General features: G+C 52.1%; 8 protein-coding genes across 8 annotated transcripts; 3 read left to right on the top strand and 5 right to left on the bottom strand.

The window, feature by feature from the left end:
- Positions 1-670: 670 nt before the first annotated feature.
- Positions 671-1,198, top strand: COL26b_010642 (uncharacterized protein; the record flags this gene model as incomplete). The annotated part of the gene is made up of 1 exon (XM_053183335.1): positions 671-1,198. One exon carries the CDS (start codon positions 671-673, stop codon positions 1,196-1,198), a length of 528 nt encoding a protein of 175 aa, XP_053032755.1.
- Positions 1,199-3,655: 2,457 nt separating this feature from the next.
- Positions 3,656-4,582, top strand: COL26b_010641 (uncharacterized protein; the record flags this gene model as incomplete). The annotated part of the gene is made up of 1 exon (XM_053183334.1): positions 3,656-4,582. One exon carries the CDS (start codon positions 3,656-3,658, stop codon positions 4,580-4,582), a length of 927 nt encoding a protein of 308 aa, XP_053032754.1.
- A 982-nt stretch (positions 4,583-5,564) lies between these two features.
- On the top strand, positions 5,565-8,069 carry COL26b_010640 (uncharacterized protein; the record flags this gene model as incomplete). The annotated part of the gene is made up of 2 exons (XM_053183333.1): positions 5,565-5,603; positions 5,730-8,069. The coding sequence occupies 2 exons, from the start codon at positions 5,565-5,567 to the stop codon at positions 8,067-8,069; spliced, it is 2,379 nt and encodes a 792-aa protein (XP_053032753.1).
- Positions 8,070-8,299: 230 nt separating this feature from the next.
- COL26b_010639 (uncharacterized protein) lies at positions 8,300-10,689 on the bottom strand (the record flags this gene model as incomplete). The annotated part of the gene is made up of 2 exons (XM_053183332.1): positions 8,300-8,390; positions 8,435-10,689. The coding sequence occupies 2 exons, from the start codon at positions 10,687-10,689 to the stop codon at positions 8,300-8,302; spliced, it is 2,346 nt and encodes a 781-aa protein (XP_053032752.1).
- A 2,900-nt stretch (positions 10,690-13,589) lies between these two features.
- On the bottom strand, positions 13,590-14,726 carry COL26b_010638 (uncharacterized protein; the record flags this gene model as incomplete). Its single annotated transcript, XM_053183331.1, is given in 2 exon segments — positions 13,590-14,059; positions 14,072-14,726. 2 exon segments carry the CDS (start codon positions 14,724-14,726, stop codon positions 13,590-13,592), a joined length of 1,125 nt encoding a protein of 374 aa, XP_053032751.1.
- Positions 14,727-15,310: 584 nt separating this feature from the next.
- Positions 15,311-15,628, bottom strand: COL26b_010637 (uncharacterized protein; the record flags this gene model as incomplete). Its single annotated transcript, XM_053183330.1, has 2 exons — positions 15,311-15,469; positions 15,521-15,628. The coding sequence occupies 2 exons, from the start codon at positions 15,626-15,628 to the stop codon at positions 15,311-15,313; spliced, it is 267 nt and encodes an 88-aa protein (XP_053032750.1).
- Positions 15,629-19,701: 4,073 nt separating this feature from the next.
- On the bottom strand, positions 19,702-21,096 carry COL26b_010636 (uncharacterized protein; the record flags this gene model as incomplete). Its single annotated transcript, XM_053183329.1, has 3 exons — positions 19,702-20,106; positions 20,171-20,900; positions 20,957-21,096. 3 exons carry the CDS (start codon positions 21,094-21,096, stop codon positions 19,702-19,704), a joined length of 1,275 nt encoding a protein of 424 aa, XP_053032749.1.
- An 841-nt stretch (positions 21,097-21,937) lies between these two features.
- On the bottom strand, positions 21,938-23,074 carry COL26b_010635 (uncharacterized protein; the record flags this gene model as incomplete). The annotated part of the gene is made up of 1 exon (XM_053183328.1): positions 21,938-23,074. The coding sequence occupies one exon, from the start codon at positions 23,072-23,074 to the stop codon at positions 21,938-21,940; it is 1,137 nt and encodes a 378-aa protein (XP_053032748.1).
- Positions 23,075-25,879: the final 2,805 nt, after the last annotated feature.

Genomic DNA, 25,879 nt, shown 5'->3' with positions numbered 1-25,879 from the left:
TAGCGCCGGGGCCAAATCATCCAAACAACGTGTGTCAATAACGTTAGCTGATAAGGTTAAACAGAAGCCGAGCCAATCTAGAGCAAACGACTGAGCGGAAGGCCGATCCAGGAACGGAAGTCGGATTTAGGGTGTGCGGGGGAGCGTTGCAAGTTAATCACTGCCTCTGCCGGCCACCAGGGGCTTCGGAACGGGCCAAGACGCTCTATTCAGAGGCCAGCGTCGCATCAATGGATCTCGAGTAGTTCGGGGGCTAAGCGAGACGCCACGGACAAATTAATCCGACCCTTTTATCTCGTCAAAAATGTCCCGATGGCACGCTCGGGGGCTCTGGCCGCCCCGTTTTGGTGGATATCGTCGGACGATTTGCCGGCCATGAGAAAACGCGTTCAACGACCATGTCCGGAAGAGGCAAGTATTGATGGGCTGGCCTGTCAGGAGATCACAGTTCGGACGAGATGCGATGCTTGGGTTGAAGCAAGGGATCCTGATCTGCCGAAGGTACAAAAGCGCCGACACCTCTGCATCGTCCGAACTGTTCTCGTACAGCACGTCGACTACTCCTCTAATACCCAGCGTCTCCATTGCCTCTCTCGTTCTTGTTCTTCGCAGAGACTAGACTGCCCTTACGATCGTTCCACATCACCCAGCCCGCAATCTCCAGAGCAACATGAAGTTCTCCATCCTCACCGTCGTCGCGGCCTACGCCGCCGCCGCCCAGGGTGCCATCACTTGGACCCTCGAGAAGGCCGCAAACCCCACCGCCGACCAGACCGACGCATACACCAAGATCGAGGCCGCAATGCGTCTCGCCGTGGCTCGCCACTCCCGTCTCGGAACAGCCTCCAAGACCCTGCGCGTCTACTACGCCCCCGGCGTACCGACCGCCGAGGCCAACTACAACGGCGACGTCCGCTTCGGCTCGAACCGATCATACATGAACGAGCGCACCGCTCTGCACGAGATCTCCCACACGCTTGGTGTCGGCCAGACCGCCGCCTTCGACAGCAAGTGCGCTTCCGGTAATTGGGCCACCGCCCTCCCGCTTCTGCGCTCGTGGGATGGTGCCAGCGCGACCATCAGCTGTGGCGGCTCGCACTTCTGGCCGTACGGGTTGAACTACGACAACGAGTGGAGCGAGACGAATGCGAACCGTCATGTGCAGATTGTCAACGCCATGATCAAGGACGGCATGTGAAGCAGGAGATGAGAGAGTTTGGGATACCAGTTCTTGTAGATATTTACGCTGTCTAATATGACGCTCGTACATGGATATTTCTTCGATGATTGGAGCCTTGTGTATGGTGTTGCAAGTGATTCCGATGTTACCCATGTCTGAATTCCATGTTTGGTCATCAGAAGATGGTGATATGAGTCGAGTACCTTAAACCGTTATGTATCGCGCCTGTAATCTGCGATTCATGCCCGCAGAGTGAGTGACCGGCACAGGGTCGACGAAAGACATTTTGATACCTCCAGGTGTGCCATTGGGCGATGTTGCAAAGTAGTTGGTAGCGGGAGGTTCGGATGCTGTGATAATACCACAGAATGAGTTGAAAAAACCGACAGGTGTCACCAGCTGCAACCAGATGCAATGGCATCAAGTCTAATGCATCGGGAAAATGTAACGTGTGATGTAACGTGTGATTGAAAACGTATGAGAACCCACTTTTTAAGTAGTAATACTACTATTACTACTACTATTAGTAGTTATAATAGAAGTAAAAGCTAACTTAAAATAGCTAGAATAGTAGTACTACTAGCTAAAAGTAGTTAAATTTAATATAAACTAATTAAAAGTTATTATTATTATTATTATTATAAGTTATTATTAATACTTACTAAGTATATAGGCTAAACTACTTAGAGAAAGTCTAAAACCCATATAAACCTACTTACTTTTCTAGGTTACTTCTATACTTTTCTTCTTTACTTATCACTTTATTTAAACTTATAGCCCTTTAAGTAGAATATCAAATCTTACGTCCTCTACCTTAGTCTTCGGTACGGTATCTAGGTAGCCTACCTTCTAAACATTCTCACTATGGCCCAGCAGCAGTCCTCACCTATCGCTTCTATGTCGCAGATGATGTTGCAGGCAGACATTCGCCGCGGGATGCTCATTTTGATCAGTGCGCTTCTTCTTCTTCTTCTTCTTCTTCTTCTTCTTCTTCCCTTTTCCAATTGATTGCACTTTCTCATGTCCTACACTGCAACTCGCATTTTTTGTCATTTGGAATTCCCTAACTTATTCTTTCCGTAGAGCAAGCCGTACAGCAGCTGGTGAACGCATCCGTCCCGGATCCCCGACATGCCCGGACGACCCGCGCTACAGAGCATGCCCGCATCGCCGCTCACAATGCGCACCTGAAAGAGCGCGAGCTGAGGTTTTGGAAGGGCATCGGGGCCCTGATTCAGCGCCTTTCGCCCGCCCAACTCCCTAAAGCTCTGCGCATCGTTGGCTCGAACTCTAAGCTCACAAACCAGCAGCGCCAGTCATTGAATAAAATCATCTTTGCCGCCCGTAAATTTGCAATTGACCAGCGAAAGGCGCGGCAGCCCCAAGCTGATGTTGCTCGTGCGGTCTTGCAAGCTCTCCGGCAGGTCATGCCACAGGCCCTCCAGGCCAGGGACGCAGCGCTGCGCCAGAGAATCTCTGAATGGCAACGCACATCTGGACAAATTCGTGTCGTCCGTCACGAATTTTCGTAGGAGTAGCCACTTGTGACGAAGTGATGTCGTAAAACAGATCTTACGATGCTATCCGGTAGCACAAAGTGTGCACCTGGCCACACCGCCATTTACCTACTGGAGCGCCCCAATTTAGTGACTGCATTGTCCCAGCGTCCACTGTTGGCTCGACATCTGAAATCTCACGTCAATCTTGGAAGGGAAGTGCACAAGATGCATTCGCGGGATTTAATAACGGAAAAGGGGGGGAAAAACAAAAAAAACAAACGGGAAAGAAAGTACAAAAAAAAAAGGAAATAGCGATGAAGATTGGAAATATCACCCTTTCGGAAAGACAGTTTGGTTTCGCTTGCGAGTGTCTGGTTTAGTGCTCAGTTATGGTTCCTATCACAGTAGTGGGTTTCCACCACCTCAGTGAGCGAACATGCTCAAATTCAGACCCTTCTTGAACTCACCTCCGACTCAGCTGTATGTGACTCGGCTGACGATTAATACGAGCGCAACATTCTTTTTAAAATTAAAATAAAATAGAATAAATCTTTCTTTCCCAAGTCTATTGAAGTGGCTCGTTTGTGAAGTGAATTGTGTCGCTTGAGTGACGGCCTGCGATGGGAGCCAGGCCTTAACAGGCCGTCCAGGAAATGCAACATGCTGCAAGAGGAAATCATGCCCTGTTATCGAAGAAGACTTTTCTCATCCTTCTGATTGATTTCCCAAAGTGTTCTATCATCTGCAAATAGTCGCTGCCTCATTGAAATTATCCACAAAAGACACGATGAGTCCCAAGCATCATCCTCCCAAACCTCGTGATGTGGCGGCGTAGGATTACCTCATCTGTGGTATGCAGCAAGTCAGACACGAGTCGCTGGCGCATCGACTCCCTACATCCCTCACCAAAAATCGGCAGCATCTTCGCACTTGCTTCATTGACGAGCATCACTACTCCAGGTGTTGTGACCACGAGATGACTTCTGAGCAGGTCGCACCCCGTCACGTCCCAGATGAAACGCCGCATACGACCACAGCGGAGCGGCGGCCTTGGTTTCCCCCAGAAATAATCGACGCCATCATCGACCAGATCGATAATCATGTCGACCTCCTGTCCATGGCTCGTCTCGGTCGCCAGTACACTGAATACTCGCTGAGCGCATACTACCAGCGGCACTTCCAGTCTCACGGCTTGCCCTGGATATCTCGCCTTCTCTGGCCCGCGGTTCACTACGACGACCCCATGAAAGACGAGCCCAGCCCCGAGGGAGAGGCGCACGCCCTCCGAATGATGAAGCGGGCAGCACCTTTCTGCAAGCCGGACGAGATGAAATACCACCCACCACCGACTGCCTCCGATCTCAGCTACCTGTATTTCCACTGGAAAGGCGGCATCGGGACCGGCTACTTCTACGGCGAGTACCCCATCCTGCACCTGGCAGCATACTCGGGCCTCTACGACATTGTCGAGCACTTGGTCAAGAACGGGGCCGACATCAACGCGACTCCGCTACAGTATCCGAGCGAGGAAGATGTCCCCTTGGAACATCTGACGCCTCTTTTCATGGCTTCGCACAGCGGCTCGTTGGAATGCACACGGCTTTTATTGGACCACGGCGCTCGGGTCGACATGAGCTGGGCGGCGGCCCTCGGAAGCGGGAATGCAGACCTGGTGCAGCTCATGATCGACAGGAACCCCGCGCTGGTCCACGAAGACGTTGAAGTTCATCGTCTCACGATGAATCCCTTTAGCGCTGCGGTGGATTTTCATAACGGTGACCCGCTCCCCGTCATCAAGATTCTGCTGCTCAACGGCGCGGACACGACGTACATGAATGCCTTCAACCGCAATGTGAGATGCCTCAAGCAACGAGAACATCTGCAAGGTGTTGCAAAGTGCTAACAAGAAGCTGCTTTAGGTGCATGAAGAATCTGGATACATCCATCGCCTGCAGAAATACATCGAGCAATTCCGTGCGGCGAGAGAGCAGGAGGGAAACGCCACACCCGCATCGTTGATCTTTTAATGCCAGCGTAGATATCGTACAATATTAATTCGGAACCAACGGAGAACCACCATCCTCAGTGGCATGCCTTGCCAAACTTCCTCAGCCTGTGGTAATTATAGGGCAGAGGTGTGAGGAAACCAGCAGCCACAGAGACGGCCGCAGCACCCCAAAAAGCCGGGTCATCCAGCTGCACGATGCCCCCCGTGAGGTGGTAATCCACGGCGTTCTCGGCCAACTCCATCGTGATCATGGATATCATGCTCATGCCAGCTGCAGTCTTGGCCGCGATAGGCCACGACAACCTGTCTTTTCCAAATTTGAGGAGGACAGTCTCAAGGAGCAGCGACGTTGACAGACCGCTCGCCACTGCGCCAGATCAGTCGGTATGCCTTTGATGCCTCTCGGCGACGATGCGAGACCTACTCGAAATGCCCATGACGGCCTCCATCGCCATCTCCGGATGAAAGGCCTGGAGGTACCACATGGCGGAGAAATCACCGAGAGTGCAGCCCACGAGACACCGAAAGGTATTGACACCAGCGCGACGCCATGTTGGGCTGGCAGACCAGAAGTCTAGTGAGAGAACCGACGGGGGCGGAGGTGGTGGCGGAGACGCTTCCTTGGATTTGCTGCAGCAAGACGACGGTCGCGAATTGGCAAGCGGCGTGGATACCGACAAAGCTGACTGAAAAGCTGGCGTATTCGATCGTCTCAATGCGAATTTGGCGTCATATAGGTGCCGGCGCAAGAGCCGCCCGGCAAAGCTGAGCCTGGGTTGGATCATGTCGCCTGCGTCTCGCAGAATCGCGTGCGTTTGCAGGCGGATGGATCACGGGTGAAACCTTTTTTTCCCGCAGCAGTTCCCGATCACGTAAGATGGAAGGATGCGGCGCCGGTTCTTTGGGGCTCACAATTGTACCGTCCTTTGGTTGCCTCACGGCATCAAACGGAGAAGCGCTTCAACAACGGTTTTTTTCTTCCGGCGCTTGCCGTCTCGTTTCGGAATTGCTGATTGTTGTGGTCACTTTCGATCTTTTCTAGCAGCGTCTCGCACCCGTGGAACCAATCGCTCAGCAACCTGTTTCAGTCAGCGCCAGCGCATTCAGACGGACATGCTGCCGTCGCCCTCTCGAGCACCTCGACACGGCCGATGTCGCCACCCTCGACCAGAACCTACACGACATTGACGAAGCCTTGCGCCACATACAAGATGATTGGCCCGTCAAGGGTTTCTACGTCGGCTCGCAATTCATTGAGACCGTTGTCGTCCCTCCGCAAGAGCAGCATGCCTACTCCTACGAGGAGGGCCTCTCGGATTTTGAGGATGAAATGAGGGCTGCCCACGACTGGTACGATTCACAAGACGACGACGACGACGACGACGACGACGATTTCAACGATGTTGACGGCCTGGGCCAGCCCATTTCCAGTGATGAGGACGACGACGTTGACGGCCTAGGTCAGCCCAACGTCGATAATGCGGTCGAGGCTGCGGATGGCCAGGAGTCGCATCACAACGCCAATGGCGCGTTTCAGCCTGAGCACGAACATGAAGCGCATCACGAGGCCGATTTTGACGAAGAGGAGGAACCCACCCGCCCCTTCGATCCCAAACCTTACTCTCTGAATGCCGAGGAGTACCAAGCCAGGTTCCACGTCGACCTCGCCAAACGGCTGCTCCAACGCTGTAAGCACATCCGGGGAATCGTTCGGACTCGGTCTCGGAAGCATATGCGACCTCTAAACCTCGGCGACATGCCGCACGACATTCTCGCACGTATTCTCGCTCCCGAGGAAAATCAGACCATCGTCCAGAAGGGATATTGCCCGCCAGAGTACCTCCGAAACAAGGAAGAGCTGAACCTGATGAAGTCTCTACGCCTTACTTGTCGATCTCTTGCGGGCATGATTGCCCCGCTACTTTTTTCCTTCCTCACTGTGCGTCTGACGGACGAATCTCTTACCAAACTTGTTTACATCTCTCGTCACCCGAGTCTAGGGAGGGGCATCAAGACCATTCGTATCGCCGCCCCTTACCAAGATGCCTTCATTGCAGAGAATCCCGCGCACTTCGTCGACCACGTTCTTTATATCATGGTACAACGTTTTATGATCACCGATGAGGCGACTGGGAGAAGTCAATGGTGCGGCGGCTTGCCAGCAGAAGAACAAGCTTATCACGAGTTCATGAACGGCGTCAGACATTTCCACAGCCTCGATCGCGATGAGGGTTTCAATGCTCGGGTGCCGGGAGGCGATTGGTATGCCAGGTTCTCACAACACACGTTTCTCTTTCACTGCTGGAACGCCTATCGCAACAAGTTAGCTGAGGAATTTCGCGTCCTGGATGGCATCTACAATGAGGGAGACAACTTTGTCCGATTAGTTGCAGACACCATCGCCCGGATGCCCAACGTCGAGACCCTGACCTTCTCGGATCACTCCCATGACCAGCCTTGGGTCCTCAAATACCGTGACACACGCAACAAATTCACTGGCGAGCCGCTCTTTGATCTCTTCACGCGGGGGAGCAACTGGGATAATGCGAGGAACCTCCCCTCGGGCGGATCGCAGAATCGGTGTCTGTCGATGTTAGTAAGCCTCTTATCGACGATAGGAAGTCGCAACATCCAGCTCAAGCATCTCGAAATCAATGTCACCGCACCTAATACGCTCACCGGGTTCAGCGTCACACCCGATGCCAGGGAGAGCTTCCAGCGGGCTATGCGAAACGTGGAGTTTCTCAAATTCCACATCTCACACGACCCATTTAACAGGACGCCCATGACAGGGAATTACCCCCCAAGAGAACCCGAAGAACTAGACAGCCTGGATGAGTTCCTCGACTGTCTCCTATCGTCGAATAACCTTCGCGAGCTCGACCTGAGCTTCGAGTCGTTGCGGGAAGAGAACGTGGACGACCCCGTGAGATATTATCTTCAATCCCTTTGGAAAGCTAGGCCCTGGCCGCACCTACGCAAAACCACTTTGAACAGCGTTTGCATGGACTCCAGGAAGCTCAAGGGCTTACTCGGCAACAGACCCCTGTGGATTACGGAGTTACACAAGCCACACATGTCCTTCGGCACCTGGACGGAAGCCCTTGATGTCATGCGCGAGAAGTACGACACCGAATGGTCGCGACCTAATAAATGGGGCAAAGTGGATGATAAACTGAAAGGTTTGAACATTGGCGGACGTCTCTGGGAGGCCAGCGGCGCTGAGTGCTCGACGATGACACGGATGGCCTATGCCAGGGCCTTTTCGATCCCGCCCGGCGGATGGCCAAAGATCAATGGCAAATACTCACATGAGGGGTTCTGGCAAGCACAACATTATATCTCCCATGAGCAGGACGTCAACCCTTGTCGAGACGTCTGAGTTCTCCATTCCTTTGGCTGTTGTATTCCTATTAGAAGTCCTTCGGGTCCATGAACGTACTCAATGCATGCCTTGTCGGAGCGCCGGGAAAGTGCGAGAGAGAGGGTTCTTCCAAGACATCAATGGGACATTCTACCATTGCTTCCAGTCATTCAGCAACATTCTAGCACATGCAATCCATCTCAAATGTTCGTGGTCCACGGCACATGCCGGGTACGCCGATGAAACCATCATTTGAACCAGTCACTCATGCGGCCCTTGATAGCAGCCTTGTACTTCTCCTCCCAGCCGTACTCCGTTCGGGGGAATATTCTCATCTCCCTGTGTAATGCAAGTCAGCCATGCGTTGAGCGTGCGAGGCGAACAAAGAGCGGACTAGCCTGCAAAACTTCCTCCAGTCCTCAGCGAAATGCGTAGGGTGATGCACGTCGCCGCTTTCGGCAGCCATCTTCACCATCGACTCGCGAAGGGCGTCGTTGTAGAATAAATCGATCTTGTCGAGGTCGTCGTATTTGTGAGGAATGTCATCCGTCACCTTATAGTGGAGCGCGACGTGGGCGTCGAGGCAAGACCTGTTGAAGTCAAAGTAGTTGAAAAAGATGTTGGGAATCTCGCACCAGGCGACTGCCAGCAGGCCATCGAGGAACTGCGGGACCGATAGCTTCTGCTGCGCCGGCTTTCCGAGATCTTCGAGGCAGCTCTTGACGTGCTTTTCAACCTTGGGAGGGAGAATGCCGTCGTTGATCGTGAAGCGCTTGAGGGCGAGATCGTTGTTGACAAAGACGCCGAACAGGATAGGAGTCGGATGGAGCTCTCGTCGGTAGCCGAGTTTGTTCCTCCGGGCGAGGAATCGTATCATACGATCGTTCTCGATGGGATTGCCATCTCGGAGCTCCTTGCAACTGGCGATCGGACGAGGAAACGATAGAGCCTTCATCTCGTCATAAATGAATGCCTTCTGCTTCCTCAGCTGGGTGATGTGGCCAGGCTTCCCGCCCATCGCCAGCCAGTACCGGGTCTCGCACTGCGGGCCATCGGTAGGCCGCTGAGACGTGAAGATCTCCTGTCCCTGCATTGTAATGATGGTCTCCATGTCATCCCACTTCCCTACCTTGGTGCCCACCACGCGTCCGTAGTTGTAGGCGTGGGCCATCGGCATCAAAGCCCAGCCGTTGGTCACGGTCTGTACCAATGCGTTGAGTGTTCGTTCCCAGCAGAAGAAGACGGTGAGGCCGGCAAACATGGGGTTGATCTTGAAGTATTCCTTGCCCTCGAAGTTGTTATCCGGGTCCATCCAGGCCAAGAACTTGACGAGGTTGCGCTTGTTCCACATTTGGTACTCAGAGTCTCCCGTGTCGATGCCGTAGTAGTCTTGGGGGTACCTCTTTGCGAAGCGGTCGTAGTCCTCTTCGACCATCTTGAGCAGCCCGGGCATGCGCATCAGATCCAAGTAGACATTGACCATGGCTGCCACGTTCAGATGGATGCGCTTTTCGCGCTGTCCATGCCCCAGGGACCGCATCAAGCGATCCGCTCGCCACACGTGTCCGAACTGTTCATGGCACATCGAACCCGCCTCCAGCCGTCGGAGGCGTTGGTAGTCGAGGTCACACGCAGACCGCCGCTTACTACAGGGGTGGCTGGTGTCGTCTCTGGCCAATTCAAGAAGCATGTTGTACTCCGGAGCGAGCATCAAGTCCATCACCTCGTCGATGAATGGGGTGTTGTCGAGGCGAAGCATGTAGCGCCTGCCATTGGAGTCCTTGGCCTCAACGAAGAACCCCTCTCTCAGCAAGCGGATGTCGACAAGGTGTGGGGGCCATTTCGACTTCCAGCCACTGGTGATGCAACCGATCATCTGGCGCAGACCGTTGAGGTGGCTGTGCTGCTGGCAGAAATTCTCGTTCATGATCTCCATGGACTCGAAGGCTGCTTCCGTGACGAGGCTGGCGGTGACGAGATCGACCTTGCCAGCGACATATTCCGACCAGATGCTCTTGACGTAGCGCCGGATGTCACGAATTTCAATCAGCAAGCACCAGAGTTCGATTCGGGGATCGTCGACTAGGTCGAGCAGCTGGTTGCTCACGCGAGCAGCAGGCCTCTGTGTCGGAGGAGGCGAGGGGCACTCATCGGCAGGCTCATTGACAAGTGATTCGGGATGAATGTCATCGTGTCCTTCGACATCGAGAACGCTGAACTGGTTGATGAAGCTTTCGTCCATATCAGGGATGGGCGCCGAGTCGGTAGCGGGACGAGCGACAGGCGTAGGTGCCGGAAAGAGGTCGAGAATGCGTTGAAGACAGTCAGTGAAGAATCGATGGCTGTCGTCGGCGTCAGAGGTAGCCGCCGAGCCACCCGCAACGTAGTGTGCTCCGACTTTGCGACGAAGGCTGACTGCTCGTTCGAGGAAAGAGCGCTGCATGGCAGGCATAATGATGGAAGCCTTCTTGCAGGCTTGGGCCATCGGGAGCAGATGCTGGGAGGATAGGTCTGCGGACTGGGAAGGAAGGGATCCGGCTTTCATGACCTTCTTGGCCTGTCCGAAAAGCCAGTTGACAAAGGAGGTGGTGTTCTCCTTGTACCGGACATACTGACTATGGACAGAGGGTGGAAGCATGATGATGGATCATGGAAAAATGAGTTTGTAGTTGATTGAAGTGGTTGAAAACACGCAACAATACTTGGGAAAGTTTGTTTGGTGACAGAAACGGGCAATTGAGGTCGGAAGTGTACCTAGGAGAGGTTGAGAAGGCGTCCCAGAGCGGAGGATCGCAGAGTTTAATCTCTGTCACCCGCTACACCGACTAGGCTGCTGCATAGACAGTTGCATGACGGATTTTGCAGATTGTACGTCAGTCTGGCCGTCGAATTTGTTGAGTCCGATCTCCAAGAACTGAATGAGGGAAAGATGCTCGTCCATCGGGTGCTTGCATACATGTTTGCAAACTTGCAGATAGGCGATGGGCCAACAACAGCCAACAGGCAACTGTAGGATGGTAATTGAGAACACTTTCAAGTTATGAACCTGAAAAGCCGTCTCAGGAAAAGGGAAAAAAGAAAAGAAATGAGATTGCCACAAGTTCAGTTCAGTGTAGCGTTTGGATCCAAGGCCCAGGGTTTGTTAGTCCCTCTAAAACATGAACCAAGCTGTGCTGTGTTCACACATGGGAGAGACAAGATGGCGATGGTTATACAACATGAGGGGCGGACAACCCCACCAATGCTGCATCACTTGCTCCTGATTAGTTAGTCTTATGGCTGCTGGCAGGCGGAAGATCACGACACCCACGGTTCACCAGGTCCAGCCTTATTCCAAAATGCATGCAAGCGTTGCATAAAGTAATGCACATGCCTCATTATGTGCTGGCTCATGGAGCTTGGGAGCTGTTACTACTTGGCTTGACTGGGACATTATCAGGGCCTCAATCTGTCCTCGTTGCAGGTTTCCGGCCAAGGATCGGTCAAAACATCACGAGACTTCGGCCATACAAGGGATCATGACAGTAACCTCTCTGGCGATGCATAAGTGAAGTATAATTGAGTATCTGATGGTGACAATGTTGACTCAACTTCCATAAGCGGCGTAGCCATCACGACCCTTGGAGTAAAATCGAACACAGGAGGCAGTTCCTCCGTTGCATTGACTCTTGGCAGGAGCACGACTCAAACACGGCTCTGGTACAATGGGATTAGTCTCCCAGACTTACCATGCATCACGAGGAGAAAGTCTGGGCTTAGTAGCTTCATCACACGCTGACGACGCTACTTCACCTCAGCCCTCAGTTCAACGAGCACGGCTTCGAAAAGGTATAAAGCCGGGACATTATTTTGTTCTGGAGTCTCAGTTGTCTCGCATTTCGCAAAGATTTCAAGGAATCCAGAACTTCTATTTCTCAGAACACTACGGGGTATTACGAAACATCAGTATCCCAACATGCATTCGCTCCAGCTTCGCAAGGCTTCATCAGCACTACTGGCTTCTCTGGCCGTGACCAGTTCGGTAACCACCCGACAGTCACCCTCACTCTCTTTAATTGGGCCGATCAACCTTGGAATACCGAGCATTGATATCAGCTCTATTTCCATATCATTTGTCACCTTCGCCGACGAAGTCATCGACATCTCCGGCATATCGATCTTTGGAAACGTCAACGATGGCACAGTCAACTGTACAGCAAACACAGACGAGACTGACACTGCAGTTGTAGGTCCAGTCTCTGTCCCAGCTGAAGGTGCAACCCAGATCAACCTGTCGTTGATTACGTTTGGAGATGAAGTTATAGACTTCTCAAACGTTGCGATTTTTGGAGATGTGAACGATGTGGGATGTGACTAGATTCTGGATCTGTTTCCAATGAATATTTGCGATGTGTAGCTACGAGAGGCGGGTTTCTTGCTGTAGATGATCACGTGTAGAGAATTGAAAATGAGTTGACCAATGTGTACTGCTTGATGCAACATCAACGGTGAACCATCGGCGGAGCAGTCCGTGACTAGACGGTGCCGAACCCACCTTCGGTGTCGGCCGGCAGGGGGCTGCGAGTTGGAAGCCGGAAGGGGACGTCTTGTGAACTCTGGCATGAATGTGAGAAGTGATGCAGGCGAGATACCAGCTCTTGGCAACTTGGGCATTGTGACTCAGACCAAAGACATCACTTGAATGACATTTCGAGCGGCCGGCTCCATAGCCCAAAGCCCAGCTTCGCAAACGGACGCAGCGCTACCCAACGGGTCCTCAGAGGAGTCGAATCGCACGATGGCGCTCAATCATCGCAAGATCTCATACTGTCAGTAAAGTCTCGATGCTGCGGGTTGCTGCGGTTTGCTGACGTGCCATGTGCATGGCATTCTCCCAATTCGGAGACTGGTGTGAAAGAGGACGATGAAGAGGCCGCAAAGTTGCCGGCATTTTCTTGGCGACGGCAGCCAAGCTGGCTACAGTGACAATAGCGCTGCAAGATGCCCAGCATAGTAATGCAAGACGCAGCCCCCAGCGCCGCTTGGATTTGGAACGCCAGTAGTATCCCGCCGGATGTGCGCCCGCGGACGTCTTGCAGAGGACCCCCAAAACTCTTGCGCCATGCCCAAAATGCGGGTGATGAAAGATGCATGATGGCGCAAGCAAACGGAGCGAATTGAGTTTTGGTGGGCAGTGCGCCGAGCCTACGCCTCCAATGCACCTTCAGCTCCTCATCTCACGGCTACTGCGGATGCAGGGCTAGACAGCCTGTAACGAATCAACTACTCACGCCGAGACCCAAGGGTTTGTTCGGTTTTGATAGCGTGTCCAGGTTGTTCCTCACAAGCAATCACTGACGCAGGCTCGGGCCGTTGCCGGTGTCGCTGTGGAAGGTATCACGGCTAGCCTGAATAGGAACCGATGCACCGAGCCTGTCATCCGTCTTTACTTGCGCACAAAATAACTCGAATCATAGCCGATCTTGAATAATGTATTCGGTATAGACACTCATCGTAGGAAACGAGGAAAACCGTCTTCGATTTATTACGCCGACTCGGTCAGTCATGGTTAGGCTCAATGACGGTGTAAGATCTCCAACCCCCATTTTTGCGTGCATGCTCCACGGCATCCTCGTGGCCATCTAAACCGAAAGTCGTGATTTCTGTTCCACTTTCCTGGCCAATTCTCAACTGCTCCTGAGTAATCATATTGATGACCTGATCAAGCGTCTGACGCTCATACATCCATTTGCCGATCAGTTGGATGTTTTTCAAGATAAGAAGCCCGTATGGAAGGCGGCATTTGTCTCCCGCTCCTCCACTCAATACGATCCTTCCACTCTGCTTCATGGCCAAGACCGCAGCTGAGAGGTATAGCGGCGTTGCCAGCTCCCCTGGAGTCCAATCGTTGAAGACATCGGCGCCCCTGTTGTTTGGCGTTGCCATCAGTATGGCTGCGGCGTCAACTTGGTCGTCTCCAGTCATGACGACGGTTTTCAGGCGAGGGTTTGCAAGCTTTTCCCGCATCGCTGCCAATTTACCTTCACTCCGGCCCAACGCGATCACCTCAGCACCAACAGCGAGAGCGATCTCGACCGCTGAACCACCAAATGAACCACCAGAAGGTCCGACAACGACGACCTCAGCAGTCTTGACTCGAGCGGCTTCTAATAAAGCGCCGGCAGCCACGGTATAGTGCGCAATGGTGTGGAGGACAGCTGCGTTGTAGCCCAAGTCGCCGCAGAGACGCTTCTCATCAAGTAGAAAGCAGGTCTCCAGCGGAACCTTTTGATATTGTTGCCAGGAACCGTCTCGCCAAACCCCTCTCATGAGCTTCTGGGCGTTTAAATGACCTCCAGTCATATGACCGGGCATGAGGGCGACATTCGCGTCGTCTCTAGCCCTGATCAAGCCGTCGACGAATACGAGATCACCCTTTTTGAGACGAACGGCATCCGGTCCAACGTCGTGAATGCGTCCTATGCCGGATGGATTTGGGACGAGCGGTGGCGTCAGGTTGAGAGCAGGAAGTTTGCCTGAATGGATCAGGTGGGTATAGGGAGCAACGCCAGTGGCTAGAATCTTGACCACCGCGGTTCCTACGTCCGCATTTGGCACAGGGAGATCCACGACGGAGAGGGGTTTCGAGAAGGAAGAGAGCCAAACGGCACGATTGGTAAGATCAGCAGCCGGCATTTTGTCTTACTGTACAAGTGAAGGCCACGGCGAGAGAGGGAAGCTTCAAAGTAATCTCGAGAGCTTCAGTCTCAGGAAACAGAGTTATGCTGTGCTTAAGTAAATATTCACTCTGAGCATTTCAATTGACCCGGAATCTCGGCAACGAGCTGGGTTCCTCTCGGGGAAGGTTTGGTGTGTCTCGGGCCGTGTCAGAAACCCGATTTCCTGGCCGCGATCGGTTCAAGAGGCCGAGTTCATAACGCAAGGTTCTACTGCGTAAACTTAAATTGTCTTCAGGAAATCTGAGATAGGAGCCTCATTATTATCTGCAGAGCTTCACCTACAAAACTTATCTTCATCATACAAGGCGCGAATTAATTGAGAATATTGGGCAGAAAGGGCACGAGGTAATTCATACATCCTTTCAAAGTCAGTAGACTATATATCTGCGAATTCTCGCACGGTTGTGTATGCATGACAATTCTTCTCGGTCAATTGATGATCACTTCCAATACCAAACTTTTGCACTTTGCTACGAGCTATGGTCCCACCTGCTACTGCCACGGAGGCTACGCAACCAATCGACACGCAAAACGGAAACCTCAGATATCTCCTCCTTTGGCGGCGAAGAGACCACCTACTTGCCGCGCAACTTGGAGTAGATGCTCGTCACGAAACCTCGATGTGACGAGGGATAGCCCCACAGGCATGTCATCCTCACCCTTAAATCCGGGAACATTGATGACGGGCATATGAAGGGCCTGTACATGTTAATGAGGACGACAACTTCGACGAGATACAGGTAGACTTACCGTCCACATGGCGTTGAAGTCTGAGCTACCGGTCCCCGTCCCTTTAGGCGCCACGTCTATGGCACTGGGTGTGACAATCGCCGTGTACCGGTCAGCGATCTCGTCCATCTTTGGTCTCAGCGCCGCAATTTTGTCCAGAGCTCTCAAGTATGCTTTCTTCGACCCTGTGTGAGCAGTCTGTGCAATACTTGCGAGATATTCGCTGATCTGGTCTCGCGAGGTGCTATATTCTCTGTGGAAAGCTACACCAATTTCGGCCTCCAGTATCCCGTTCTGCAGAGAGATTATGTCGTCAAACTCATGAGGTAACGTGACTTCAACAATATGCGCGCCGGCCTTTATGAGGATATTGGCGGCTTGTTGCAGAGCCGCAACGGTACCGGGCCCGGCACTTGGCCATATTGGCGACTTCACGAAAGCAAAAGTTGCCTTATTCAATGATATTTGCCGAGGTGGCTCATCATCACGAAGCCCAAGCACTTTGCTTACTTGTTGAAGGTCAGCAATGCTGCGCGCCATGACGGCAAAAGTATCCAGCGTTAATGACGACATCTTTTGGCCTTCGGGTGAAATGGCGTTCCATGTTGGCTTGAAGGCGAAGACTCCTGTGAATGATGCTGGTCTGATAGTGCTTCCAACCGTCTGAGTGCAAAGAGCAATCGGGACTTGCATATCTGCAACCGCGGCGGCTGAGCCGGAGGAGGAGCCGCCGGGTGTCCTCGAAGTGTCGTGTGGGTTTCTTGTGCCTGGTCCCTCAAAGGTTGCTGTGAATTCCGTGGTGGTTGTTTTTCCTGTGGGCATCGTCAGCGCTTGTTCGGTTGAAGGGACCCTTATCACTTGGTCACTTGCCTAGAATCAGCGCCCCGTTCCGTCTCAATACAGCGACTGACGCTGCATCGCAGAGGGGGGCATCGTTGGCATGGATCGGTGACCCATGGCGGGTGGGGAAATCTGCGTGCGGAGTATTTAAACCCGAAGTCTCCTATCATGAGCAAGAATGGATCTTACCCTCTGTTAGAATGGCGTCTTTGACGCCAATGACGAATCCATGTAGTGGCCCTCTTTGTTCCCGTGGGATCCGGTCAAGCAGTCGAGCTTGTCGAAGGGCCCTGTCTGGCTCGATATGTGCCCAAGCTTTGATATCTCTATCGCGTTCTTGGTATCTCTCAAGAAGCGAGCTGACATATCTTTCCAATGTTTCTTCATCTGCATCGATAAGACGCCGCACTTCGGTGGCCGTCATCCTGAGGTGAGCGGAGCGGTGTACCGGAGATGTCTCCATTGCAATAGCTGAAGAGCAGACCGCGAATGACTGTCTGAAGTTCACTTTGTCAGAGATGGTCTGATATTGTTGAAGGTGTCTGTTTGGTAGATGGCGCTACTTATATATGTTGACTGCCCTTCATTCATCTACCGGATTACATGCCTTCTACATACTGGTATAGAACACCCACCCAATCCTGCCGGTCTATCAGCATTAATGCATCTCCGTGACTGCCATCCGATTTATGGCCGATGAAAACGTGATAAGACTTGTTGGTGCCCACCATTCATGCATTTTCCAAAATGGGACATATGTGACATGATTGTGCATGCGCATGCAGCAACCAACGTGGCAGTCCCACGTTGAATGTCAGCATCAAGCCGGGATCTTGCAATGCTTGCGGGGCTTTGGGGACCAAACATTGGCGACAACAAATTGTTGTGTCAATGCAGCAGCGGAAAACCGTTTGCGAGGATTATTTTCAGAGCAAGGGGTGATGGTTACCCGGAAGAAACATCTCTCTGGAGTCAACGGGTGACATCGCATCCTCAGTATTCACAAGAAAAAACACCTTTCAAGATAGCACCCTGGACAACGCATTGCTTTTGACGCGCTTTTGCTTCGGTACAACCCATTCAATTGTGCAGACCCTCATCCGCGTGAAGGAGATTCATGCTTTAGTATTCTCCGAAATTGCCCTGGCTTGCAAATCAGTCTGCCTATTACTCTACTATATGCTTTTGCTCAGTCATTAGCATGGAAAATCACAGCAACTTTGACGCTTTCTGTTCGTCATACATTTGTTTTGTAGCTTGGGCTACCGGACATTTGGAGACGAAGGGACTTCCTGCCCGGCATTACTATCAAGTAGTCTTAAAGGGAGCAACCCTGGAAGAGAGAATGACTCACATGCAATTTGAGATATATCCGTTTGGATCCATAAATCAATTGCAAGATTGTGACTAAACGAAGTACTAGCACGATTCAGTGTAACCATTCATGTGGACGGCCATGGTGTTTCTAAGCTACTATCATTTGAAAACACTCGCCCGGGGTCAAAGAGCCTAATGCAATCTTTCTAAAGATATCTCCAACCTTGCTTGCAGAAAAGCATCGCTGCGTCTGTTCGTAACTGGATTTCTGTCGCCAAACTGAGGCAGCGATGGACCGTGGTGATGAATCCCATAGACTAAATGAGGAAGAATTCGGAGATGGGAATCAACAGGCTATAGAAGAGCCGTATTAGTGACTGATTCCCGCCCACCCAACCTCTATGCATTCAATTCTGCGCTGGAATTCGAGACACTATATCCCGAAAGGCGTTCCTGCGAAGGACAAGATGACCACCCTTCACCGAAATCAGAACCAAGAGCTCCGCTTTCAGTAAAGTTCTATCAAATTCTAGGCAGTGATAGAGTGATGAAACCATGTCTTGCACTTTGGTCACTCATTCCTCAAACATGATTGGGCATGAAAGAGTAATCCGGCTGCCGCCGCATGGCACAGCCTGGTGCGCCGTAAGCGACGAACGATGCTTCGCACTCTCGAATCCCAGAAAACCTTCGCCTCCACCAGATCCTAGGCTTCCTTTGACGGGTTCGCTGACGGCAGGCCAAGGCGGGATCTGACATGGGTCTCGCGCCCTGGATCGGTCTGGGTCAGCACAAAAGAGCCTTTTCCCGCACTCTTTTAGCATAAGGGAAGCAGGTCCCTCGGCACATCGACGATGCTGACATCAGCACGGAGAATCCTTCGCCTGGAGTGACCGGGGGTGATGACCCGACTGGACAGCGATCCACGACATGTCTTGCCTATTTCGGTGGCTGAGAGGTTGCGCTCGCCTTCCGACGAACTACTAAAACATGGGGGTTGACTGGGGTTGGGTAGTCATCTGATAGGGCTGTTCGGTTGGTAATCCTGAGCTGGGAGACATAAGTTCTTTCCATCAAAACAGCGTGTCGCAGTATGCAGAAATGATTTAAACCGGAGTGGTCCGTCTTGCTTCGGTGTCTCGTCGGTTCAAGACTTCGATAATCTTTCAACCTTGGCTCTCATGGCTCCAGACAAGTTAAACACAACCCAATCAGCTCCAGGACGAGTACCGACTTACCATAAACACTCGTTCAAAAGGCAGCCTCACGTCCTAATGCCGCAAACAAGAGGTCACCGCAAAGTGTATCTAGGCCCTCCCATATACGTAAGAAAACTGCCGGTGATGGAACCTCGGTATTATGGACCAAATTCGGACTTTAGAGGTATGCAGCGTTGGTTTCTGAAGTACAGGCGACAGACTGACTGGCTCATAGCTTTGCAAAAGTTGAAACCAAGATTTCTGGCAGTACCAGAACAGCCTAGTAATACACGGTACTCGGTCCAATTCTCTGAACAACATTCAAGTGCCACTTCATCGTCTTCATCCGTCCGAAGCAATTGCGAAGATGAATGCAGCACAAGTGACAATAGCGATTTGGACACGACGGCCGAAAACACGGCGAGCAACCACTTCAAAAATAAGGGCATTAGTCGGCGGAGTACACCACAAGTTAAAGAATAATAGTACGCATGGCGATATCGCCATTCAGATACCAAGAAAAGGCCAATGGAGCCAATAAAATACGTACATCATCCCTTTTATCCTGCAAGTAGACCAGCATCATACCACACCATCCAAACATGCGGGACAACTTAACCGTTGCCGCTGTTCCTCGCACAGCTTTCCCGAACCTGATGTCTGCAAAACAGCTGTCTTCACCAATGCATCCATACATGTAGTGGCTGTGCGCTAGTCCCGGATATCCTCATTCCGTATCATCGGAGCATACTCTCAACCGTTGTCCCTCCTGTAGCAAGCAAGCTCATGCAGCATATCAACCATGGCTCAAGCCTCGTATATGCACTCTTTGCTTAAAGCTCATGATCATCCATCAATTCTGGCTCGCTTTATGCACTGTGAGCAAGTGCAATGATTGTCGTCTCTGTGCATGTCGCTGGCGTCCGTCTCGTCGATGACTCTCTTCAACGGCCGAGTCGGGGCATCCCATACCAGATCTAGAGATGCTCCCTGGTCTTCTCTGCCGTCATCATCGGAAAGTAATTCAACATAAGTGATCGAAACAGCTGGATCGTTCAACTGGTCTTCGTGAGAGTTAACTGTCTCGCCGGGGAAATCTTCATCGAATCTTTCAGTAGCCAGCTGCAGCAGCTTCTGCCGGAGGTGCATCATATCGGCCTCTTCCGGGAGAGGGTTTTCTTCGATCAGGTAGCTCAAGGCATCAAGGACGTAGACACCGCAGCTGGTGGCATCAGGTTGACGGGGGCCGGTCTGGGAGGTGCCGGTCAGCCAAGAGCAACAATGCCAAAGGACACGAGTTGGAGTCAAGACTTACCAGGTCCTCCATCATGAAAGCATCGCCGGTCAAATCCTCCAGCCAAGGCAGGACATGTTGGCAAATTTTGTAGATCATCTCCGCATCGCCCATCGGGTCGTAGTGTCTGAAAGTGTGCGCAGCGAGGTCGATCTCACCAAGGGTCCAGTGCAGGGGATTGTCGTGGTGCATGACAGCGAAGACGCGCCTCGCCTTGAAAGCGGCCCTGGGAAGTCTGGAAGGCAAGTCGTCATCAATCTTTAGCCATAGGGGGTGCATGAGTAGAGCGTTATTGGCAGCTTCAGAACGATCAAGAGCAGAATCCGCGATGAGCTCTTGCATCAGCTCAATAGTGTCACCCGTCAAGCGCTCTCTGGGTCCTTGCAGCTGAAATATGGCTTCTTCGAATTGCCAGTAGCGCTGTTGTACCAACTTGTCCTCTGCAACTCCCAGATCGGAGCAGTCAGAGCCTTCGAGGTCCAGATGGAGGGGCTCGACTGCATGCTGTCTGTCGTGGTCAACGTGGTCAAGGTCAACGTCCTCGTCCTGAAGGTAGAAGGGTTCATCTTCTCTCAAGCCAAAAGTCTGCTCCTCAGCGAAAAATCCGGGGTTCTCCATTTCAGTAGTGCAGGCTTCGTCATAATGAACGTTGTTCCTGTCCAGGATGCCTTGTATTTCGGCTGTGCCCAACCCACCCTCTTCGCTCAATGAAATGCTATCACCTTCAGTGGGGATAAGATAATTATCAGATCTGCGCATGTTGCTCGTCAGCTGATCGTCTCATTAACATTTTGTGTGGCACCTCACTCGTTGGAATCGTGATTTCCGGATGAGTCGTCATGTTGGGCACGTCTCATCTCGGCAGAAGCAGCGATGCTGGTGTCCCCAAGAAGCTCCGAGGCATTCTCGAAAGAATTCACCTGGTACAGAGCGGAATCTTCTGCCATCTTTGCTGCAGTGCTGAATTTGGTGCTGGATTTGATAGTCCTAGTGGTTCAGTCGCTGTTTTCACTGAGGAATATTCGGGCTGTGACGGCGGCGTGGAACGAGGCGGTCCCTGGCAAACGAAGGAAATCCAAGCCAAAAAGAAGCAGGTCCGACTGACGAGAAAGAAGGAGTTGGTAAACGAGCGAAAGATGAGCGTGGTGCGGAATCGACGTCGAAGTCCCGACTTCCGGGCTCCCAGGCGATCCGTCGAAGTGAGGGACCCGGGTTGGATGGGGTTAAGATGGAGAAGCAGCAACCGATGGTGAGAAGAAACAGCTCCTTCCAAGAATCAAAACAAAACGAGCAAGAGGCAGGATCTGTTAGCTTCATCACTGCTGCCATCGAGACGTCTCCCGTCCCGAAGGAAGATCTTTGTTTGCTTGGCTCAATAAAGGGTGGGGGTTGGCGATGTTATTGAATACTGGTGAAAGGATGAACCCACTAGGATGCATCAGCCTGAAAATCGCAGATACACTCATGATGCCCTCAATTGACCCAAAGTCAAAGGTAACAGCTTCCACAGACTCGTGGCTTTGGCTTGCTGCACACTTGCGCGCACGTATCGGGTATGACTTTCACATCAAAGTTGGGATTCTCTGATTTGAGCCTGGGTGTTGTGGGATGGGGACATGGCACTGGCGGGTTGCAGTTGTTCAGAGTCTATCTGACTAGAATTTACTGTGCAAAGGGACACCGTGAGAAACCGAGAGTACTGTACATTGACCAAACCGAGCCATTCCCGCAACCAAATCCTCCTCAAATTCTCTTCAAACGCCGCGATATTTCACCTTGTCTACCATCTTACAAACCCGAGTGAGCTGGAACGTATTCATCGGCCGTCTCCTCCAATCTCTCCAGGCCAGGAAGGCCTTGGGGCGGGACGAAGGCAGCAAATGCTTCCTCAATTCTTTGTCTTTTGGACTCGCGGCCAGTAATCTCCATCTCGATCAAGCGCTTCTGGCGGGTAATGTCCTTCAGCTTGGCTTCAATATCGGCAAAGCTGTCACTGCTGGCTGGAGTGGGAGTGCCGGAAGCCTTCGACGCCTCACGATCGCGAGGGTCGGATGCTTGGGACTGGATCTTCTCCCAAGATCGTTGCATGCCAGTGCGAAGCTCCTCGATGGCGAGGTCGGCCTCACTCATGCGGTCGTAGGCATCCGACAGCTGGTCGTCAGAGTGACGCAGGAGTTCGATGACGGTGGCGATTCGATCAGCAATTCCAGTAAGCTGAGTGACCTGAGCTTGAGTGGCCTGGACGTGGGGTCTAGAGACGGTCTGGGCTTCATCAGACTGCGCAGCTTGTTCGGAAAGGTTGAAGTCCGTTCCCTGGAAAGGTCGACGGGGGTACGCGCCACCGGCATTGACAGCTTCCAACTGACTTCCTGTGTGATGAACTTCTCCGATGTGACCGGTAGAGTCATCAAAGGCATGGCAGGGACGCTTCAGCAGCTTTTCCTCGTACTTGTCGAAAGCGGCAGAGCTGGGAGTTCGAGACATGAAATCGAACAGAACCCGCTTGCGGGGATCCTTCGCGGCAACGTCGCAGTACGAGGCGGACGCTTCGTTCGGGTTGGGCTCGCGGCCCTTGATCTGCGTAATCTCAACGTCGGACTTCTCGTCTCGGTGGACGCTCGAGTTGTGGAAGACATAGTCTGTCTCTGTGCTCAAAGTCAGCATCACAGTAACACCAACAAAAAGGACAGTCGTGGCGAGCCGGAGGAGTGCAAGAGGGATCCTACCAGGATCACCTTCGCGTCGGAAGGTGCGCTGAGCATGGTCATAGTGGATGATCTGCGGCTCGTGCTGGATAAGTCCTAAGCCCGGAATCTGCTGCTGGGAACAAGTGCCAATGTGAGGAAGCTGCAAGTCGCTGGTTGGGCATTGCGCGATGCTCTCCCTGGAAGGATCGCCGGTGCTGGGAGGCGACGAGAAATCCATTTTTGTGAATGCGAGGAAGGATCTTGAGGGAATGTTTTGTTGCTTTTTCGACACGAGACAGCCGCAGCAACTGCCAGAATGTTCTGGGCGAGTAAATTGCGTGTCAACTCTGGTAGTCAGGCTGCAGACACCGTGGCTGAAAGCAAGGCAAGAGACGTCGGAGTCGACGTCTTGGTGCTCGAATTTCCCCGATTCCCAGGAAAGTGGCTTCACAACCACGGATGTTGAAGGAAGGAAGAAAGTTTCAAACGGAAAATTCGAGGTCTGGAAAGAACTGGAACGCGTCGAGGGGCAGGAAAGGAAGGCCAGTGCCATCGACACCTGCCTTTGACATGAGCAGCACCTTCCCCGAGATTGCAATGGACCCGCATGGGCTGAGGCTCTCGTCACAGCCAGGCAGGTACTGTCTCGGCAGCATATGGAAGGCGAGGACACTGAGACGAGACCTCTCGAGCGAACCCTCCAAAATCATTTAGAAGTGCAGTTTGAAAGAATCGCTGCGTTGGTCATGATAGCATCTTTGTGCATGATGATTCTTTGACCTTGATGAGTGAATGAGAACCAAGAGAACAGAACGTATGGAAACAAATCGAGATTTCAAAGCAATAAATCTGGAAGAGCCTTAAGACTGATGCATTGAAGCGGAAAGACCCTTGCTTGAATAGAGGCTGGAAATATGGAAATAGGGTCAACGTGGCCATCCAAAACACTCAGTGAAGAGTCGAAAAGGCAGAGTTTCATAACTCTGAAGTCTCGATGGGTGATATCAACCTGTCAGAAGCAATAGAGTTCGGGCCGAGCTTCGATGAGAGTGATGTTAAGGCCATAAGCCTTTCGCAATACGCGGGAGGTGATACATGTTATACTTGAGCCGAAGATTGCCATGTCCACTACTGATACCGGCCACAGCGATGGATGGTCGGCCAGCAAGTGTGGCGCCGACTGCCACAAGGACCGAGTAGAATTGGCTACAGACACTCCAGGGTCGAAGATGCCCGCTACTTAGCCTCAGCAACACCTTCCTGAGAACTTGACACGTACTAAAGACTCGGTTGGCTTGACTTTCAGCGAAGGGGCAGTAAACTTTGGGTACCTCACATGCAATGGCGCCTCATATCATTTGATGAAGAAAGATTAGATAGCTTGCGTTGACTGTGAGGAAGACTTCCCCTCGTCAATGTTTCGAGCTCTAGAACTTGAAGACTGTTATCCTGATTCATCGTAATTTCAGAAATCAGGCTCGTGATCTGTTCATGATACTCATGAACTGCGAACTCATACTGAATGTTCTTTGAATGCTTGTTGCCTGAGAGTTCATTGCTTCCATTTCGACGAATCATTTTCATGCAAAGGTCTCCAGCAAAATAGCTTCTTAGGTCTTATCGTCCATCCAGGGCCGGGTAGTGGACCGATGCGGGGTAAATCTGCCGGCAGGTCATCCGGACGGCCGGTAAACCGGTGGTCTCATTTAACCTTTCGAATCTGGCATAGTGTTGATTATCTATCCACTCGGTGGCGGGGCACCGATCGCGGCGACACTAGTCACGTCGAAGATAACAGCCGTCAACAGAGCACATTTTGGTCTCATTTAAGCTTCTATTCTCTGCCTGCTCGTCTCCAGTGCATCATGGTATTTTACACGGGGCGCTTTAGGCATTTACCTGCGAAATCATGCCCCGGAAGCCCCGTCCGTACCGGCCCAAGACAAGAGGTCCGATTGAACTCCACCCCCGGGTACACCCCTATCCCCAGATTTGAACTAATCCCAGGCTTTACTTCGACCACAGGCTGCTTTGAGTGCTCAAAACGTAGGATAAGCTGCGATCGTACGGAGCCGGAATGCGAGAAATGCCAATCCAAAGGCCTAAAGTGCAGTGGGCTCGGCATTCGACATCGCTTCAGCGATGGTATCGCTGCCCGGGGCTTCTGGGTAGGCAAGACAATCCAGGAAGTATTCGAGGGGTGCGTGATACCAGCATACTTCTTTCAGCAACCCGTTTCTACTTTCTAACAGCGGTTAGACGAGATGCCGAACGACAAGTAAAAGCGTCATCCCTGGAGCGGATATCAAAGCCATGCCCAAACAGCGCAAAGCTGTGTGAAGAACTTGGCAGTGAGGAACATTTCCCACAAGACAACGATCAAGTGCTGGGTCATGCGGATATCCCGGCGTCTCCCAGCGAAGTTACTGTTGATGACAACGTTGAGTCTGTGGTAGATTCATCAAACAATCAACCTCTCCTCCAGTTGCAAAGACCGCAGGAATTCGCTCAGACGAGAAACATGGCAACAGCGGGGATAGCACGGAAGCATGGCTGCTTAAGGGTTCAGCCGCCACCTGCCAAAGTCGCATCATGGGCGCTACCTCTTATTCGTCATTGTACGTCTCGTCAAAATCTCTTCATGCCAGTGTTCCTCAAGTTGCTCAACCTGTTGACTGTCTTCTTAGTCTCCGATCATATCGCCGGGGAAATGGTGGCGATAGATGGCTTGCACAACGGGTGGAGGCATCTGGTCCTGCCAATTGCCCATCTAGATCAATTGGTACTAAACTCAGTGTTGACAGTCGCCTCTTTCCATCGATACGGGCAACGCTTATCTCAATCAAAGAGCCTGGATTTCCGTGAGGACTCCCTTCCAGCACCGCCGGGCCTGTCATCTCAGCTATCTGCAAACGCCAATCCTTCAGCATCTCAGCTGTACGCCTGCACAATTGCAGATCTGCAACGCCGAGATCTCGGACACAGCGACCAATCCTCTAGACTTTCCATCTTACTCGCCATCCTAGTGCTGTTGGTGGCAGTC

The sequence above is a fragment of the Colletotrichum chrysophilum genome, assembly GCF_026319265.1.
Source record: "Colletotrichum chrysophilum strain AFK26 chromosome Unknown scaffold_116, whole genome shotgun sequence".
In the NCBI taxonomy this organism is placed as follows: Eukaryota; Fungi; Ascomycota; class Sordariomycetes; order Glomerellales; family Glomerellaceae; genus Colletotrichum; species Colletotrichum chrysophilum.
The sequence above is the reverse complement of the archived record's forward strand: the minus strand, read 5'-3'. Positions and strand labels throughout refer to the sequence as shown.